At 45.0% G+C, this 19109-nt stretch overlaps 1 protein-coding gene across 1 annotated transcript in view; it reads left to right on the top strand.

Moving 5' to 3' along the window:
- The window catches only part of TTF1 (transcription termination factor 1), a 32607-nt gene extending 25550 nt beyond the window's left edge, over window positions 1–7057 (top strand). The window contains 3 exon segments of the mRNA XM_002820317.6: window positions 4963–5048; window positions 6515–6706; window positions 6709–7057. Of these exon segments, the coding sequence (XP_002820363.6) occupies window positions 4963–5048; window positions 6515–6706; window positions 6709–6764 (334 nt within the window). The 3' untranslated portion in view covers window positions 6765–7057.
- The last annotated feature ends 12052 nt before the right edge of the window (window positions 7058–19109 follow it).

The raw sequence follows: 19109 nt of genomic DNA, 5'->3' as shown, positions 1-19109 counted from the left end.
TAGAAATACATTCTACAAAACAACTTCACACATACATGAAATGACTTGTATACAGAGTAACTGACTGCGAAATGCCTGTTAATAGGGGACTGGCCATATATGCATTTTACCCATATAGTGACATTCTTTATAGCTACAAAAAATAATGAGAAAGCCCCTCGGTCGTGGGGCACAGAGAGCGCCAAGATACAGTGTTGGGCGAGGAAACACTGTGTGGGTTGCAGGGTGGCGTGCCTGCGCCACAGAACAGGAAAGCTGCCGTGTGTGTTTATTCGAGACTTCCAGTCTCTGTGCTCTGGACCAAATAAATCAGACCAGCCCTCCCTCCAGCCCACCTGCCACCGAAGACACCCAAGAAAGGCAAATGAAATGTATGCAAAGTCTCTTAAAGGCTTCAAAAAGCTAAACAAGTTGCAAGAATAACAGAAAGAACCCCGCATCCCCTTCACCCATAGTTGCCTCTTCTGAACATTCTGCTACATTCAACTTTATCATCCCTCTCTCCCTCCTCCAAGGGAATACGATTTTTCCCATAACCATTCAAGAGTTAGTGGCAGATACCACTTCCCAAGCAAGGATGTTTTTTTACATAACCATAATACAATCGAGAATCAGGAAGCTTCACATTGATAGAGTACACCCTCTAAAACATAGTCCACATTCAGATTTCACGAGTTGTCCCAGTGATGTCCTTGATAGCATTTTCCCCCTTTAATAATTGTTCCATTTCCTTAGTGTTCTTTTTTTTTTTTTTTTTTTTTTTTTTTTTTTTTTTTTTTTTTTTTTTTTTTTTTTTGAAGACAGGAGTCTTAACTCTGTTGCCCAGGCTGGAGTTACAATGGCGTGATCTCAGCTCACTGCACCCTCTGCCTCCCAGGTTCAAGCAGTTCTTGTGCCTCAGCCACCTAAATAGCTGGAATTAGAGGCATGCACCACCCTGCCTGGCTAATTTTTTTTTTTAATTAGTTATTTTTTTTTTTTTTTTTATTTTTTTTTTTTTGAGACAGATTTTCACTCTTGTTACCCAGGCTGGAGTGCAACAGCGTGATCTTGGTTCCCTGCAACCTCCACCTTCCGGGTTCTAGCAGTTCTCCTGTCTCAGCCTCTGAATAGCTGGGATTACAGGTACCCGCCACCACACCTGGCTAATTTTTGTATTTTTAATAGAAACAAGGTTTCACCATGTTGGCCAGGCTGGTCTCAAACTCCTTACCTCAAGTGATCCACCCACCTCAGCCTCCCAAATTGCTGAGATTACAGGCGTGAGCCACCACACCCGACTTTTTTTTTTTTTTTTTTTTTTTTTTTTTTGGTATTTTTAGTAGAGATGGGGTTTTGCCATGTTGCCCAGGCTAGGCTTGAACTCCTGGCCTTAAGTGAAGAGATGGGGGGTTTTGCCATGTTGTCCAGGCTAGTCTCGAACTCCTGGCCTTACTCCCTCTCGAAGTGCTGGGATTACAGATATGAGCCACCATGCCCGGCCTTCTTTACTGTCTTTTAATCTATGAAGATCGTCCATCTTTGCTGTTGATGGTAGTGAAATTTTGGAGGAATACAGGCTAAGTGTTTTGTAGAATGTCCTTAGTTGGCACTTGTCTGGTATTTCCTCTTGAGGAGATTCAGGCTGTGTCCTTCGGGCAGGAATACAGCATATTCCTGATGTTTCCTATCACTGCATTACGTCACAAGGCACATGATTCTCTTTTTGATTATTTTTTTATCATTTGGCTAAGGCAGCATCTGCCTCTTTTCCCCACTGTATAAAAATACTGGTTCTTCCTTTGGTGGTAAGAAATGGCTGTGGGGAGACATTTTAAGACTATATAAAGATCCTGTTCCTCTTTAAGCTTCTGTCAGTTTCCTTGTGGTTTTCATTTGCATTTCTCATGTGAGAAGTGAGATTGGACATGGCTCTTGTGTTTATAAGCTGTCTCTCTTTACCTGCACTGTGAGCCTTCACTGCACATAGCTCTTGCATTTTAATCAGTTCCTGCGATTGGAGAGGCCCACCACTCTCGATATCTGAACTTACTGCTTGCTAAGCAAGGGAGAGCTGGGCTGCAGAGCACAGGCCCTCTACGTGTTGCCAAGCATCATGGGGCTCGGGGATCAGTGACTTTCAGATGCAGGGATGTTGAGGGATTGTTTGGCCTTTGGTTTTGGAAGGTAGACAGTGGGGTGAGGCTGCTGCAGCCTGGCTGACTTCCAGAAGTGTGGCTACTGGTGTGAGGTCGCCATTGGTCCGTTAGGAAAGGTTTTGTTTTGTTTCTAGTCAATATTCTGCGGAACCATTAGGGAGGGTTTAAACTGGTTCTGGTGGTTAGTTATTTATGGTTTGGGATTATAACCAAACAAGAAAGGACAATCCGTCTCTTCCTTCTTGAATGTGGAGAATTGGAAACTCTTAGTCCAGGCCCTGCCAGGACTCACAGATACATGCCGTGGTCCCAAAGCCTTTTCTTTGCTAGCTCATCTGAGGGGCAGGGCGCCCACTCTTCAGCATCGTAGGCCCCAAGCAGGGAGGGTGCCAGGTGCTTTGAAGGAGGTGATGCTGATGTGCACCCCATCAGCTCCCATCTTGTGAACGACTTACATTGACAAAGCCCTTTATAATGTCAAACCACTTTTTAAAAATTCAGCTTTTTGGCCGGGCGTGGTGGTTCACGCCTGTAATCCCAGCACTTTGGGAGGCCAAGGCAGGTGGATTGCTTGAGGTCGGGAGTTTGAGACCAACCTGCCCAACATGGTGAAACCCCATCTCTGCTAAAACACAAAAATTAGCTGGGCGTGGTGGCAGGCACCTGTAATCCCAGCTACTGGGGAGGCTGAGGCAGAATTGCTTGAACCCGGGAGGAGGAGGTTGCAGTGAGCCGAGATTGCGTCACTGCACTCCAGCCTGGGCCACAGAGCCAGACTCCATCTCAAAAAAAAAAAATTCAACTTTTCCATTAAATTTGTGTATACTTTGTGACATTTCTTCAGATCACATGATTTTTAAAATTAAAATGGGTTTTTATGGTTTTAAATAAAATTACGTGTTTAAAAACTGATTATTAAGCTGGATGTGGTGACACATGCCTGTTGTCCCAGCAACTCTGGAGGCTGAAGTGGGAGGATCGCTTGAGCCTGGGAGACAGAAGCTGCAGTGACCCGAGATTACGCCCCTGCATTCCAGCCTGGGTGACAGAGTGAGACCCTGTCTCAAGAAAATAAATTAAATAAAAATAAATAAACGGGCCCCACAAAATCCAGGTAGGGGGTAACTGATGAACTGATTATCTATTTCAGATTTACAAATCTGAAAACTCTAAGATAGAGATTATGGCATCTAGTCAAATACTGTTTGAAATACTACGTACTCTCAAAGTTTTAATAACAAAATGGTAAAAATTATATTGAAGGTTCAGTCTTCTCAGATTCTTAAAGACTTTGGGAATTATATAAGCAGGATTTAAGGATAGCATCTCCACCTACTGAGATGTAACACTCGCTTAGTTTTAAAATGTTCAGATCAGTTATTGTTACTTCTTGAAGCATGGGCTTGGGTCTGCAGCATGTTGGGCGCACAGCATTGTGGGAAGGGAAAAGGCACAGGCTGCCTTAGAGCTGGGGTTTCAGAGTGAGACAGATTTGGCATAGAGTCCAGGGACTCCACTTAAAGTCTGTGGGCAATTGTTCCCTATTTGTCTGAGCCTTTGTTTCCTCATCTGCATTATGGTTTAATAGGCTGTTAGGAAGGCTAAAGGAGATAATGGGCCAGGTGCAGTGGCTCACGCCTGTAGTCCCAGCACTTTGGGAGGCCAAAGCAGGTGGGTCACCTGAAGTCAGGAGTTCAAGACCAGTCTGGCCAGCATGGTGAAACCCTATCTCTACTAAAAATACAAAAATACAAAAATTTAGCCAGGCGTGGTGGCGGGCACCTGTAATCCCACCTACTCAGGAGGCTGAGCCAGGAGAACAACTTGAACCCTGGAGGCAGAAGTTGCAGTGAACTGAGAATGTGCCTCTGCACCCCAGCCTGAGTGACAGAGCGAGACTCCATCCAAAAAAAAAAAGAAGATAATGCAAGAAAGAGACATTGTCTGGTACCTGGCACATATGTCCTCAGCTAGTGGTTGCTGTGATGAAGAGGTCGGAAGAATCTGATCATCTTTTACCTCTACATACTTAGCAGATCAAATTCTTCATGCTAATCATTTTAACAACTGGATTAGTTAATTGTTTTTTAGTGTTCCCCTTTTATTAGGAAAAAGTTAAGTTAGTGGTTTTTACTTTAAAAAACAATTTAAGAATAATTTCTGACCCACTTATTGTAAATTGAAATGTATTGTAAATTGAAAACGTAGCAAAACCTCATAAGCATCTGCTTTTTTTAGCTTTGTGAAATAAACATCAGGGAACATCTGTCTTTGAATTGTGACCAATATGTATGTGTCCTGAGTGTAATGGTTAAGAGGGTAGGGTCTGGAGTCACACTACTTGCTGAAGTCCCAGCTCTATCCCTGATTAGCCGAGTGAGCTTGGGCAACTTCTCTGTGCCTCAGTTTCCTCATCTCTCCAGCACGAGGGAGAGAGTGGTAACTCCCTCCTTGAGTTGTCGTGAGGACTATCTTTGCTGCAGTTAAGGTGCTTAGGGCAGGGCTGAGCACAAGGTAAGCGTTAGCCCGTTAGCCGGCATTATACTTTGCCTTCTCGACTAGTGATATAAGTTATTTTAATTTAAACAGAATCCATTCTGTACTACTGATTCTTTTTCCTCTTTACGTTTTTTAAACCAAATAAACAATAGCTTTCCATATTCCACAAAAATTGTGTCATATTTGTATCACACATGTATGACGATCTTATGTTTATGATAAAAAAGCTATAAACCTCACCTGAATAAATGTACTTACTACACTGTATTGAAATGATAGATTTTTAAACTAACTTGCTTTTTATCTTTTCTTTCCTTTTCTAAAGTGATGTTCCTCCATCTTATGTTCAAACTAAATTTTCTAGGCTGAAAGCTGTCTATGTTCCATTTTGGCAGAAAAAGACTTTTCCAGGTTAGTATTCTTAATATTTATATGGCTAAGAACATGGCGTTTGGTGCCACATGCTGGTAATGAAAGTCACCTAGGCAGGTGAGTGGACTTAGAGCCTCAGCTTCATCAGCTGCAAAATGGTGGAAACAGGCAGATTATAATCCCTATCTGACAGGACTTTCAGAAGTCCTAAATGAGGTCATGAACGTGTAAGGTGTGGTCATCCCAGTGCTTGACACTTAGCGACCACTCTGTAAATAACTGAGTCCTGCTGGTGTTGCCATCACACACACACACTCATGTGCACACAGCACATGCACACATGACATGCCCGTGCACCACACCACATGCATGCAGTCACACACACCACATGTATGCACTCACACACACCACATGCACTCATACCACATGCACTCACACACACCACATGCACACACACACACCACATGCACTCACACCATATGCACTCACACACATGCTCTCACACACACCACGTGCACACACACATGCATGCACACACATACACAGAAGCATACACACATTCCAGAAAGAATAAAAGACACCCAGTTCCTTCTTTGTAGCCATTTATGGCTGGTTTCGATATGTAAGTCCCAAACTCAGATCATCAGAGCCATGTGAGGAACTTGTTAAAAACACACATTTCTGGCCAGATGCAGTGGCTCATGCCTGCAATCCCAACACTGAGAGGCCAGGGTGGGAGGATCACCTAAGACGAGGAGTTCAAGACCATTCTGGGCAGCATAGAGAGACCCTCCCACACACACATACCTATCTCTACAAAAAATACAAAAAGTATCCGGGCATGGTGGTGCTTGTCTGTGTTCCCAGCTACTTGGGAGGCTGAGGTGGGAGGGGGAGGCTGAGGTGGGAGGATTGCTTGGGCCTGGGAGTTCCAGGCTTCAGTGAGTGTGATTGCACCACTGCACTCCAGCTGGGGTGACAGAGCGAGACCCAATTTCAAAAAAAAAAGAAGGATACAGATTTCTGGGCCTCATTTCAGACCTACGTACCAATTCCTAGTCTCTAGACCGAGTCCAGAACCTGGATTTTCACTAACGAGCTTGCAGGCCTGCACTCCCTCATGCAGTCTGCCCGGCACTGGTATTTCTCCTGGACCCACCATTTGGATGATATCGTACCCTGGGCTGTGATGAAATGCGTCTTTGCGTTCAGCAGACATCACTACCCGGGTTTGAATCCTTATGACCTCCATGGCCTTGGGCAAGTCTCTTCATGTCTTTATGCCTTGGTTTCCTCGGTTGAAAAACAAGTTAAAAACAGGGCCTACCTCATAGGATTTCTGCAAGGATTGAAGAAGTGAATGTGGGTAAACCAATTGGAACCAGACCTTACACACAGCAATAACAAGAGCAGTTCATATTCATTACCAGTCTCCTGTACGCCTCGACCTTGATAAGAGGCCTTGTACAGACAGATAACTGCACAATTAAATTTCTTTTCTGTAGAGATCATCGACTACCTTTATGAGACGACTCTACCTTTGCTGAAGGAAAAGTTAGAAAAAATGATGGAGAAAAAAGGCACTAAAATCCAGACTCCTGCAGCACCCAAGCAAGTTTTTCCGTTTCGAGACATCTTTTATTATGAAGACGATAGTGAAGGAGAGGACATAGAAAAAGAAAGCGAAGGCCAGGCGCCATGGCTCACGCCTGTAATTCCAGCACTTTGGGAGGCCAAGGCCGGTGGATCATCTGAGGTCAGGAGTTCTAGACCAGCCTGACCAGCATGGTGAAGACATGTCACTATTAAAAATGCGAAAATTAGCTGGGTGTGGTAGTGCACACCTGTAATTTCAACTACTTGGGAGGCTGAGGCAGGAGAATCGCTTGAACCCAGGAGGCGGAGGTTGCAGTGAGCGAGATCGCACCACCGCATGAGAGAGAGAGATTACTATTTCTTGTCCCTTTTTCTCAGTTTGATTATATTTACATACATATGTCAGTAAATCTGTTTTCAGTATTGATGTTTAATAAAGAATGTACAATGGCCGGAGTTCTACTCTTTCCTCTGGAACATTAAAATGTATTGCCATTCATATTAAAATGTATTTGAATGTGAAAAGAAAGAGGAACATATGAATTGATTTAATAAATAATTACAACTAATGGTTTTATTAAACGACAAAAGTTTCACAAATCCCTCTAATTGTAGCAGAGAATAGGGTCACATTCTATGAACATTTCATTACGTGAGTTCAGCTATATGGGTACTAAGCGAAAATGAGAAAGTTAACAATTTCGAAAAAGCATGCCCTTCTGCTGTGTTTCCAGTTGTTTAGATGTCTGCTCTCCATGTATATATGGATCACATTCGTGTTAGATGAAGTTGTGAATCCGCTGTTCTCTCAAACTGGTCTCTTTCCCTTGTACCTATCATAGTGTACATAGCTCATCTTCCTGAGTTTGATTCTAGTGTTCAAAGATAGGTATTTTTCATATAAGATGTCCTGTCAAAGCAAGTCACTGAACTTACCTGGTATTTAACTGAAAACAAACAAAAAACAGCAATCTCTTCCATTGCTTGTAGAAAAACTGACTTAGGCCAGGCACAGTGGCTCACGTCTATAATCCCAGCACTTTGGGAGGCCAAGGCAGGAGTATCACTTGAGCCCAGGAGTTCGAGACCAACCTGGCAACATAGTGAGACCTTGTCTCTATAAAAAGGAAGGAAGGGAAGGAGGGAGGGGTGGGGGGAGAGGAGGGGAGGGGACACTCTGTTATACTTATCGAAAGGTGCTAGCCAGGTGTGGTAGTGCAGCCTATAGTCTCAGCTACTTAGGAGGCTGAGGTGGGAGGGTCACTTGAGCTCAGGAGTTTGAGGCTGCAGTGAGCTATGATGGTACCATGTACTCCAGCCTGGGCAACAGAGACAGACCAGACTCCTAAAAAAAAAAGAAAAGAAAGAAAAAAAAATGTGTCAGTGTCAACGCACAACTCCTGTTGGATATTCAAAGATAATTTCAATGGTGGGCTATTCCATCAATCAGGAAAGCAAAACCACCCGAGATATTTCAAATGGAGAAGAACGTAATATAAATTTTATGTTCCTTTTGGAGGGCAATTTGGTAAGATACATCAAAGCCTGAAGAGGCCAGGCATGGTGGCTCACACCTGTAATCCTAGCACTTTGTGAGGCCAAGGCAGGCAGATGACTTGAGGTCAGGAGTTCGAGACCAGCCTGGCCAACATGATGAAACTCCATCTCTACCAAAAAAAATACAAAAAAAAAAAAATTAGCTGGGCATGGTGGCGTGTGTCTGTAATTCCAGCTACTTGGGAGGCTGAGGCAAAAGAATCGCTTGAACCTGGGAGGCAGAGGTTGCAGTGAGCTCACACCACTGCACTCCAGCCTGGGTGACAGAGTAAGACCCTGTCTCAAAAAAAAAAAAACAAAATTAACAGATGCTGGGCATGGTGGCTCATGCCTGTAATCCCAGCACTTTGGGAGGCTGAGGTGGGTGGATCACTCAAGGCCAGGAGACCAGCCTGGCCAACATAGTGAAATCTCATCTCTACCAAAAATTAGCCGGGTATGGTGGTCTGCACCTGTAGTCTCAGCTACTCAGGAGGCTGAGGTGGGAGAATCACTTGAACCTGGGAGGCGGAGGTTCCAGTGAGCTGAGATCATGCCACTGCACTCCAGCCTGGAGACAGAGTGAGACTCTGTCTCAAAAAAAAAAAAAAAACATAAGTGAGTCAATGTTCTGGTTTCAGATCCTATAAATCTCACCTTTTACTAAAGAAAGTGACTCAGAAAGCGAACAAAGGTAAAAAGAGAAAGACAATACCCACCTCACAAGAACTAAGGCTGAGGAACATGTACAATTGGTTTTGTTTTTGTTTGTTTTTTGGAGACAGAGTCTCACTCTGTCACCCAGGCGGGAGTGCATTGGTGTGATCTCGGCTCACTACAACCTCCGCCTCCTGGGTTCAAGCAATTCTCCTGCCTCAGCCTCCTGAGAGTAGCTGGGATTACAGGTGTGAGCCACACAGCGCCTGGCCCATAAAATTGTTTTTAAACAGGCTTGAGTATGCGTTATTTGAGTTCTTGGCTCAGTTCTTGGTCATTTTGTCCTTGTCCCTAGGCATGTGTTTCAGCTGTTTGTCTTCACTGATGGACTTCATTACCCAACAAAGTGGCCCAGCACGGCAGATATCAAGTAGGTCAGAAATTAGTGTCTTAGCCAGACCAAGACATCCACTGACTTCATAGCACCACCTTCACTTTGACAAGTGCAGCTCAACAAACATTGGTGAACACCTGCAGTGAGCCAGGTACTGTTAGGAGCTAAAAAGACGAGCGTTGACAGGCCAACCATGGTGGCTCACGCCTGTAATCCCAGCACTTTGGGAGGCCGAGGTGGGAGGATCGGGAGGTCAGGAGTTCGAGACGAGCTTGACCAACATGGTGAAACCCCGTCTCTACTAAAAATACAAAAATTAGCTGGGCGTGGTGGTGTGTGCCTGTAATCCCAGCTACTCGGGAGGCTGAAGCAGGAGAATCACTTGAACCCAGGAGGCAGAGGTTGCAGTGAGCCAAGATCCCGCCACTGCACTCCAGCCTGGGCGGCAGAGACTCCATCTCAAAAAAAAAAAACAAGCATTGACAGTACAGCCTTGGGGCCTGCTTTCTTGGAAGCTACACAGTCGAGCACTTCCTGAACACCATTTCCTGTTTATTTCCTGAAATACATGAGCAGGCATTCTTCAGCCTCCCTCGGTGCCATCAGCTCACTCCCAGCTTATCCAGGCTGTCACATGGTCCCTTGCCACAATCACTGCTTCCTGAACACCCTCCATCCTGGCATTCTCTCCCCCTGAGGCGCTTCCTTGTTTAAGACACCAGATCTGGGTGAGCCCTTCCCTTTGCCTGTTACCTGCAACTGAAGAGCTGAATATTCCCAGAAGAAAACTACAACTGAGCTGGCAGATTTCACTTTAATGATGATAAAGCTCAAATGGACACAATGTTACCAAAGGATCCTACTCTGAATCTCTAGTAGGCTTGCTTTGCTTTTCCCCACATCAGCTCATGTCCACAGTCAGCCCTCTCACACTCCCTTTCTGCCTCATGTATAATCCACTTAGGAAAGTGAAGCCGTAAGACATAAGCTCCCTCCTCCCTCCACCAAGCAGACAAACCTACCTCCAGCCACACTTAGGCCGATCCCTACACCTAAGCTCCTGCAGCCCATCCCCCTGCTTTTTTTCTTTTTTGTTTTTTTAAAGAGACAGGGTCTTGCTGTGTTGCCCAGGTTGGAGTTCACCATCACGACTCATTGCAACTTTGACCTCCCGGCCTCAAGCAATCCTCCCACCTCAGCCTCCCATGTAGCTGGGACCACAGCAGGCATGTGCTACCACACCAGCTAATTTTTATTTTTTATTTTTGTGTAGCGACATGGTCTCCGTATGTTGCCCAGGCTGGTCTTGAACTCCCGGGCTCAAGTGATCCTCCCACCTCTGCCTCCCAAAGTGTTGAGATTACAAGGTGTGAGCGCCTGGCTACCACCTGCATTTTCTGAAATTTTGATATTTTGTTGATCCTTCTCCTAAATTGTCAGCCTTCTGTTCTGGACCATTAACACCATACAAACAGGCTCTAGTATAACTCATCTTAATTTAAAATATGTGTGTATATATGTATATATATATGGACTCAATTAGTGTCTGCTACATTCCTCCCCCTGCACTCAACATTGAAAAGTTAGTGTTCCTCAGAGCTCAATTTTGGGCTTCTTCACATTCTCTCCATGCCTTGAAATAATGTGTATATGCTGATCCCTCCTCCCAAGTATGTAGTTACAGGTCAGATTCTACCCAGAACTCCAGGATAAAAAAATTCATCTGCCTACTCACTATCTCCACTCAGGTATTACACCTGAAATCTATTATCATATTACAAATAACTTTCTTTCTTTCTTTTTTGAGATGGAGTTTTGCTCTTGTTGCCCAGGCTAGAGTGCAATGACGTGATCTTGGCTCACCGCAACATCTGCCTCCCGGGTTCAAGCAATTCTCCTGCCTCAGCCTCTCAAGTAGCTGGGATTACAGGCATGTGCCACCACGCCTGGCTAATTCTGTATTTTCAGTAGAGACGGGGTTTCTCCATGTTGGTCAGGCTGGTCTCGAACTCCCGACCTCAGGTCATCCGCCTGCCTCGGCCTCCCAAAGTGCTGGGGTTACAGGCGTGAGCCACCGCGCCCAGCACAAATAACTTTCTAATTGCTGACACCCATCTCAAAATCTGTCACTTGGCCCCCAGGCTTCCTCATCTCTGCCAGTGGTATTATTACTGGGCATCCTGTGTTGGAATGGATTCTTTAACCAAGATCAACAGAGCTGGAGCTCTGGATCAGCAATCTCAGTTCTTGTGATAGTGAGCAAAGAATTACAAACTAGGCCAGGCTCACACCTGTAATCCCAGCACTTTGGGAGGCCAAGGCAGATGGATCACGAGGTCAGGAGATCGAGACCATCCTGGCGAACACGGTGAAACCCCATCTCTACTAAAAATACAAAAAAATTAGCCGGGCATGGTGGCGGGTGCCTGTAGTCCCAGCTACTCGGGAGGCTGAGGCAGGAGAATGGCATGAGCCCAGGGGGTGGAGCTTGCAGTGAGCCAAGACTGTGCCACTGCACAATAGCCTGCGCGACAGAGCGAGACTCCATCTCAAAAAAAAAAAAAAAAGGCAAACTAACACTGAAATGCAAGCTTAAAGCAAGATTTATTGCAACACAGTAAAACACTCTGAGGGAAAGCAGGCTCATTTCTGGGAAGTAAAATCAGCCCCTCTTTATAAAACTCAAGGTGCTTTTATGGGGTTTGTTGGAGGAGTTGAGGCTTGGGCTGTGTTTGAGTGACAGGATGATATCATTTGATTGGCAGTTTATGGTTATATCCCTGAAGTTAAACTGCGCATGTTTTTACCCATAATTCATTAAGAAAAGCCCACTCAGATAGGCAAAACCACATGTAAATTTTATTATAATAACTGTATAAGGAGGATGGGTTTTCCCGGGGTTATGGCCTACATGGACTGGGCACGTGTGGCTTTAGGCCATCATTATCTGTGCCCCAGTTTTTCTTTCTCCAGGATGTGCTGGCCCCAGATTTTACCACAAATTCCATCCATTAGGGTGGAGTTAGGACGGTCTCGGGCTGAACTTAGGTGGGCTAGGGCTGGTCTTAGTGACAGCCCTCCTGCTTTCTTCTCTCTCCCTCTCCCAGCTGCTAATGTCCATCTAACCACCTAACAGTATTGTCATTCTGTTTGTTCAAGTCAGAAACCTAGAAGTCATCCTGTTTCCATCCTTTCCTCCAGGACCTCCACATCCAACCTAAGAGCAAACCCCACCCCACCACATTTGTCTCCAAGCCCACCTGGACTCTAGCCACCTCCACTGCCACCTGCCGTGATCTCAAACTTCATTCTCTGAGTTACACTGATCTCCCTGCTTCCCCTACCAGCCCTTCTCCAATCTGTAGTCCCCACATCTGCAAAACTGATACTGCACCACCCTGTTGAGAACCTTGAAATGGGGCCGGGGCTGGTGGCTCACGCCTGTAATCCCAGCATTTTGGGAGGCTGAGGCAGGGGGATCACCTGAGGTCAGGAGTTCGAGACCAGCCTGGCCAACATGGTGAAACCCTGTCTCTACTAAAAATACAAAAGTTAGCCAGGTGTGGTGGTGGGCACCTGCAATCCCAGCTACTTGGGAGGCTGAGGCAGGAGAATTGCTTGAACCCAGGAGGCAGAGGTTGCAGTGAACCGAGATCACGCCATTACACTCCAGCCTGGGTGACAGAGCGAGACTCTGTCAAAAAAGAAAGAAAAGAAAGAGAGAGAGAGAGAAAGAGAGAGAGAGAAAGAAAGAAACCTTGAAATGGCTTCCCCCATGCTTTTAGATAATATTCAAACTCTGTGTCGTCATGTCTACGGGGTTCTGCACAATCTGCTGTCGCTGATCTCTTCAGCCCTGTCTCAGGCTCTTATTCCTCTCACCCACCACACTCCAGGAACCTGCTGTTGAATGAATGAATGAATGAATGAATAGCAGGAAACACCCCATGGCCTTTGCAGGTACCATTTCTTCGCTAGAACAATGAAACAAAACTTCGCAAGGCTGACTCCTCATTTAATTTTCTACTCAATGGAAAAGAATGGAAGGTTCATTTTTGCAAGGCTGACTCCTCATTTAGGTTTCCACTCAAATGTGGTTTCCTCAGAGAGAAGACATTATCTGACCTCCCCCTGGTGCCAAGTAGACCCCCATGAATTTACCTCATTCTGGTGTTATGTGTATAGCATTTATCTTTATCCTGCTTTTTGAATTACTTGTTTACTGCCCAGCTCCTGCCTCAGAATATTCTGAGGCAGAAATGCATTTATTCCCACATCCCCAGTACCTTGAATGGTGTCTGGGTTGAATGAATGAATGGAAGGAAGGGAATAGTGGGGGAAGGAGGAAAAGAGGAAGGAAAGCAGCCAGGCAGGAAGACAACAGTCACAATCATGTTGAATGCTACAAAGAATTACAGGCAGGGCTATCCTTGCGGGGAAGGGGAAGGGGAAGAGGAAGGGGTGACTGGCAATTTGGAGGAGGGGGAGCCAGGATTCCTGTCTATATAAGCAACCTGAGACACCCCAAAGTCATTTTCTAGACACCATGCTGGTGGTCCAATCTCAGGCAATTCTGCAAAAGAAAGAAATAGCTCACTGGTCAGCTGAATTAGCCCACCACCCTACCTTCCTAGAACCAGAGCCAGACACACAGCTCTGAAAGAAGCCCCTCAGTACAAGTTTCCCCAAGCTCCTGGGAGCATCTGGTCCACCCCACGTGCAGGGGGTAGGGGTAGAGAGTTGGAGGGTGCCCCCAACAGGGAGAATTGGAGCTGAGGACCTCAAAGTCCTGCTCTAGGCTCTGCCCAAGGAAGGTACTGGGCCAGGCCAATTCTCCCTGACAGTAACACAGACGGGCCTGCAAAGCACCCCAGTTACACAGACAAATTTCCACAGCACTGCCTTAACATTGAGCTAATAATTAAACCCAGAGAAATCGATGCCCAGATCTCAAAGCCAGAAATGAAACACGTTCAGGAGAAGCTTTGCACAGGCTTCTCCCAAACCTGGAGCAAGTCAAGATAATGGAGACGGCCTTACATTCCTTGTGCCAGGACCCGTCTCAGGTCAATGAAATCTGGGACGCGTCAAGGTAAAAAAGGCAGCTGTGTGAACAGATTTATCGGAGGGTCTAAGGCAGCTCTCCGAACCAAACCGTAAAAGAGAGAAGATAGAAATAATCACTTCAGTACCACAGTCCTCATTAATTAGAATTTGGGAGACAGGCCTTGATGATACTGGGGTCCTCATAGATTCATTAAACTTAGAAGGCATTTTTGGCTCCTAACCTTCTAGTTAGAACACAATTAGTCACCTATAGACTTAGCCGAATGCGATACCACACATAGCCATATAACCCCCACACATGTAAGCACTGAGAAAATTGTAACACTTCGAGTTGGTCTGGTGAAACTATCTCCGACCTTCTCTCTGTATCTGGTGACAGCAATAAACTTCCTTTCCTAGTTTATCTGCTTCTCGTTACTGAGCCACGAGAACACGCAGGCAGACCTGGCCTGGGTTTGGTCTGGGAACAGTACTGCCAGCCCCAACTTGTCCCAGGCAGTAGAGAGGGACTTTGAAAATGTTGAGAAGTCACTCCAAACAGCAAGGGTCCGAAGGCTTGCCCAGGTCTGAATGTGGGACTGAAAATACAGACCTCCTTGGAAGGGCTTAACCCAGTTGGGAAGGAGAAGACTCTCAGAACACCCTGTACTCACCCTTGTGTAACTTTCAGCACAATGGAAATTGCTAACCTAATGCCTGTCCCTCCCTTTGAATGTGAATGCCACTGACTGGTCATAACCACCCTCCGGTGAGGATTTACTCGATGTTTATTGAATATATGGCAGGATGCAGGGTGCTTTTTACGTTAAACTTTTATGTACTCAAAACTTTTTTCAACATCGCTTTTTCCAAGGCCTTTGTAGCTATTTTTTGTTTGTTTGTTTGTTTGAGATGGAGTCTCGCTCTGTCTCCCAGGCTGGAGTGCAGTGGTGCAATCTCTGCTCACTGCAACCTCCGCCTCTCAGGTTCAAGCAATTCTCCCGCCTCAACCTCCCAAGTAATTGGGATTACAGGTGCCCACCATGATGCCCGGCTAATTTTTGCATTTTTAGTAGTGGCAGTTCTTCACCATGTTGGCCAGTCTGGTCTAGAACTCCTGACCTCAAGTGATCTTCCCACCTTGGCCTCCCAAAGTGCTGGGATTACAGGCGTAAGCTACCGCGCCCAGCCCACTGTAGCTGTTTTTAAGAGAAAAAAATATATTAAAATCATTCTGGGTTTTAAAAAAAATGCATAGGGATTTGTTTTTAGCAGTTTAGCAGTGTAGGTATCCAGACTGCCCCAACCTCCCTCTGAACACCAGAAAGGTTGAATAAAGGTTTTATTCAATGTTATTAAATGCATCAATGAGCTGGCAAGAAACTTGGTGAAAGTGGAAACCCATAAGGTAAGCAAAGCACCGTAGCTGGCCTTCAACCAGTTATTAAATAAAACAGAATAGTAACTGAAAAAAGAAAATAATAGACATATAAAACTCAGTGGAATGGATCAACAAAAAGTGGTATACAATCGGATACTATTCAGCCACACAAAGGAATGAAGTAGTGATCCATGCTACAGCGTGAAGGAACCTTGAAAATATTGTGCTCAGGGAAAGGAGCCAGACACAAAAGGTTACATATTGCCTGATTCCATTTATATGAAATGGAATAGATAATTATACAGACAGAAAGCGGATTCGTGGTTGCCAAGGCCTGAGAGAAGTGGGGAACAATTGCTGAATGGGTGTGGGGTTTCATTTAAGGGTAACGAAATGTTTTGGAACTATTTAAAGTGGTTGCACAACATTGTGAGTGCCATTACCATGGAATTGTTCACTTCAAAATGGTTAGTTTTATGTTATGTGAATTCCCCTTCAACAACAAAAAAAAAAAAAAGGAAAAAAAAAAGAAAAAGGAACAAATAGCCACCAAAAATTTTTTATAAAGAAAGAAAACCCATCAGTGCAATCCACCATGTTAATAAAGAAGAAAAATTATGAGAAACCAAAAAATAAATTACACTGATAACTTTTAAATCCATTCAATAGGAAGAGATGGCAGTTTCCTTAATCAGATAAATGTATCTACAAAAACTGATAGTCAACGTTATTGTTATAGGTGAAAAATTTCTCATTCAGATTAAGAAAAAGAATAATACTCTGAGGTGGGAGGATCTCTTGAGCCCAAGAGTTCGAGACCAGCCTGAGCAACACAGCAAGACCCATCCTCCATCTCTCAAAAAAAAAAAAAGAAAAAAAAGAGAGAATGACGTATACTCTCACCACTTCTTCACAGCATTCTCCATCCTGTGAGTCAAGCAGGAAAAGGAAGTAAAAGCTATGTGGATTGGAAATGAGGATATAAAACTGCCATAATTCACAGATGATTTGATTGAAAATACAGGAAATCTAAAAGAATCTTTAGAAAATGTATGGCAATTAATAATTAGGTAAAGTTGCTAGATACAAAAACAGAAAATAAACATTTTAAAGTAAATCTCTACTAAATTTCTATGCTGCCATAACAAATATCACAAACTCAGTGGCTTGAAGCAACAGAAGTTGTTATCTCACAGCGCTGCAGCTCAGAAGTTCTAGATAGGTCTCACAGAGCTAAAATAAACATGTCAACAGGGCTGCATTCTTTTCTGAAGGCTCTAGGAGAGAATGTTCTCTGCTCATGGCTTGGTAGAATTCAGTTCCTTGTGACTGCAGGACTGGTTTCTTGCTCTCTGTGAACTGAAGGCTGTTCCCAGCTTCTAGAGGCTACTGCATTTCTTGGCTTGTGGCTCCTTCTTCCAGCTTCAGAGCCAGCAAGGCCATTGAATCATTCTCAGGTGGCACTTCTTAGGCCCATTCTTCTGCCTGTCTTTCACTTTTAAGGGTTCATGGAAGTAGATTGGGCCCACCTGGATAACCCAGGCTAGTCTCCCTATCTTAATCTCTCTGATTAGCAACCTTCATTCCATCTACAACCCTTATTTCCTTTTGTGGTGAAATGTAACATATTCACAGATTCTGGGCATTAGGAAATAAATATCTTTGGGGGCCATTCTTTTGCATCCCACAGTCACCATTTATAATAACCCAAAAGACCATCCAATTCCAAGCAATGAGGCCGGACACGGTGGCTCACGCCTGTAATCCCAGCACTTTGGGAGGCTGAGGCAGGTGGATCACCTGAGGTCAGGAGTTTGAGACCAGCCTGGCCAACGTGGCGAAACCCCATCTCTACCAAAAAAAAAAAAAAAAAAAAAATTAGCCAGGCATGGTGGCAGGCACCTGTAATCCCAGCTACTTGAGAGGATGAGGCAGAAGAATTGCTTGAACCTGGGAGGCCGAGGTTGCAGTGAGCTGAGATCGTGCCACTGCATTCCAGCCTGGGTGACAGAGCGAGACTCCATGTGCAAAAAAAAAAAAGAAAAGAAACAACAACAACAACAAACTATTCCAAGCAATGACCCTAAGAGAATTTGTGCAAGTCCTCCATGCAAAAAACCATAAAATATTGACAAATACTTTTTTTTTTTGAGGTGGAGTTTCGCTCTTGTTGCCCAGGCTAGAGTACAATGGCACAATCTTGGCTCACCGCAACCTCTGCCTCCCAGGTTCAACTGATTCTCCTGCCTCAGCCTACCAAGTAGCTGGGATTACAGCCATGTGCCACCACACCTGGCTAATTTTGTTTTTTTTTTTTTTTTTTTGAGACGGAGTCTCGCTCTGTCACCCAGGCTGGAGTGCAGTGGTGCTATCTTGGCTCACTGCAAGCTCCACCTCCCGGGTTCACACCATTCTCCTGCCTCGGCCTCCCAAGTAGCTGGGACAACAGGTGCCCGCCACCACGCCTGGCTATTTTTTGTATTTTTAGTAGAGACCGGGTTTCACTGTGTTAGCCAGGATGGTCTCAATCTCCTGACTTCGTGATCCACCCCCCTCGGCCTCCCAAAGTGCTGGGATTACAGGCATGAGCCACCACGCCCGGCCTAATTTTGTATTTTTAGTAGAGACGGGGGTTTCTCCATGTTGGTTAGGCTGGGCTCGAACTCCCGACCTAAGGTGATCTGCCTGCCTTGACCTCTCGAAGTGCTGGGATTACAGGCATGAGCCACTGCGCCCTGATGACAAATACTTTTAAAGACTGTGGAATCTCCTTAAGGTAGAATTTGAAGGCTCTTTGTACTTTGGAACTCCATCTGGATTTGGGCCAACCGCAGAATCAAGAAGAGCTTTTTGTACACACACAATTGCGCTGCTGCATTGAACTTCAACAGCTTGCAAGAAGGCATTCATGTTAAGTGGAGAAATTGCAATTTTTTTTAAAAGATGGGGTTTCATTGTACTGTCCAGGTTGGTCTCAAACTCCTGGGTTCAAGTGATCCTCTCGCCTTGGCCTCCCAAAGTGCTGGGATTACAGATGTGAACCACCGTGCCATGCCTAAATTGCATACATTTAAAAGCCACATTAGGCTGGGCGTGGTGGCTCATGCCTGTAATCCCAGCACTTTGGGAGGCCAAGGCGCGCAGATCACGAGGTCAGGAGATCAAGACCAGACTGGCTAACATGGTGAAACCCCGTCTCTACTAAAAATACAAAAAATTAGCCGGGCGTGGTGGCACATGCCTGTAGTCTCAGCTACTAGGGAGGCTGAGGCAGGAGAATCGCTTGAACCTGGGAGGCGGAGGTTGCAGTGAGCCGAGATTGCACCTCTGCACTCCAGCCTGGGTGACAGAACAAGACTCTGTCTCAAAAAAAAAAAAAAAAAGCCATATTAATTTGTATAAAATACCTTGCCACATTCAAAACCACCATTAAAATATACAATGTTGCAATTTTGCACTCAAAGGATATTTTTAGTGTGAAAATTTTCAT

This window comes from Pongo abelii, chromosome 13 (genome assembly GCF_028885655.2).
Source record: "Pongo abelii isolate AG06213 chromosome 13, NHGRI_mPonAbe1-v2.0_pri, whole genome shotgun sequence".
Classification (NCBI taxonomy): Eukaryota; Metazoa; Chordata; class Mammalia; order Primates; family Hominidae; genus Pongo; species Pongo abelii.
Note: the sequence above shows the minus strand (reverse complement) of the source record. Positions and strands in the feature narration are given on the sequence as shown.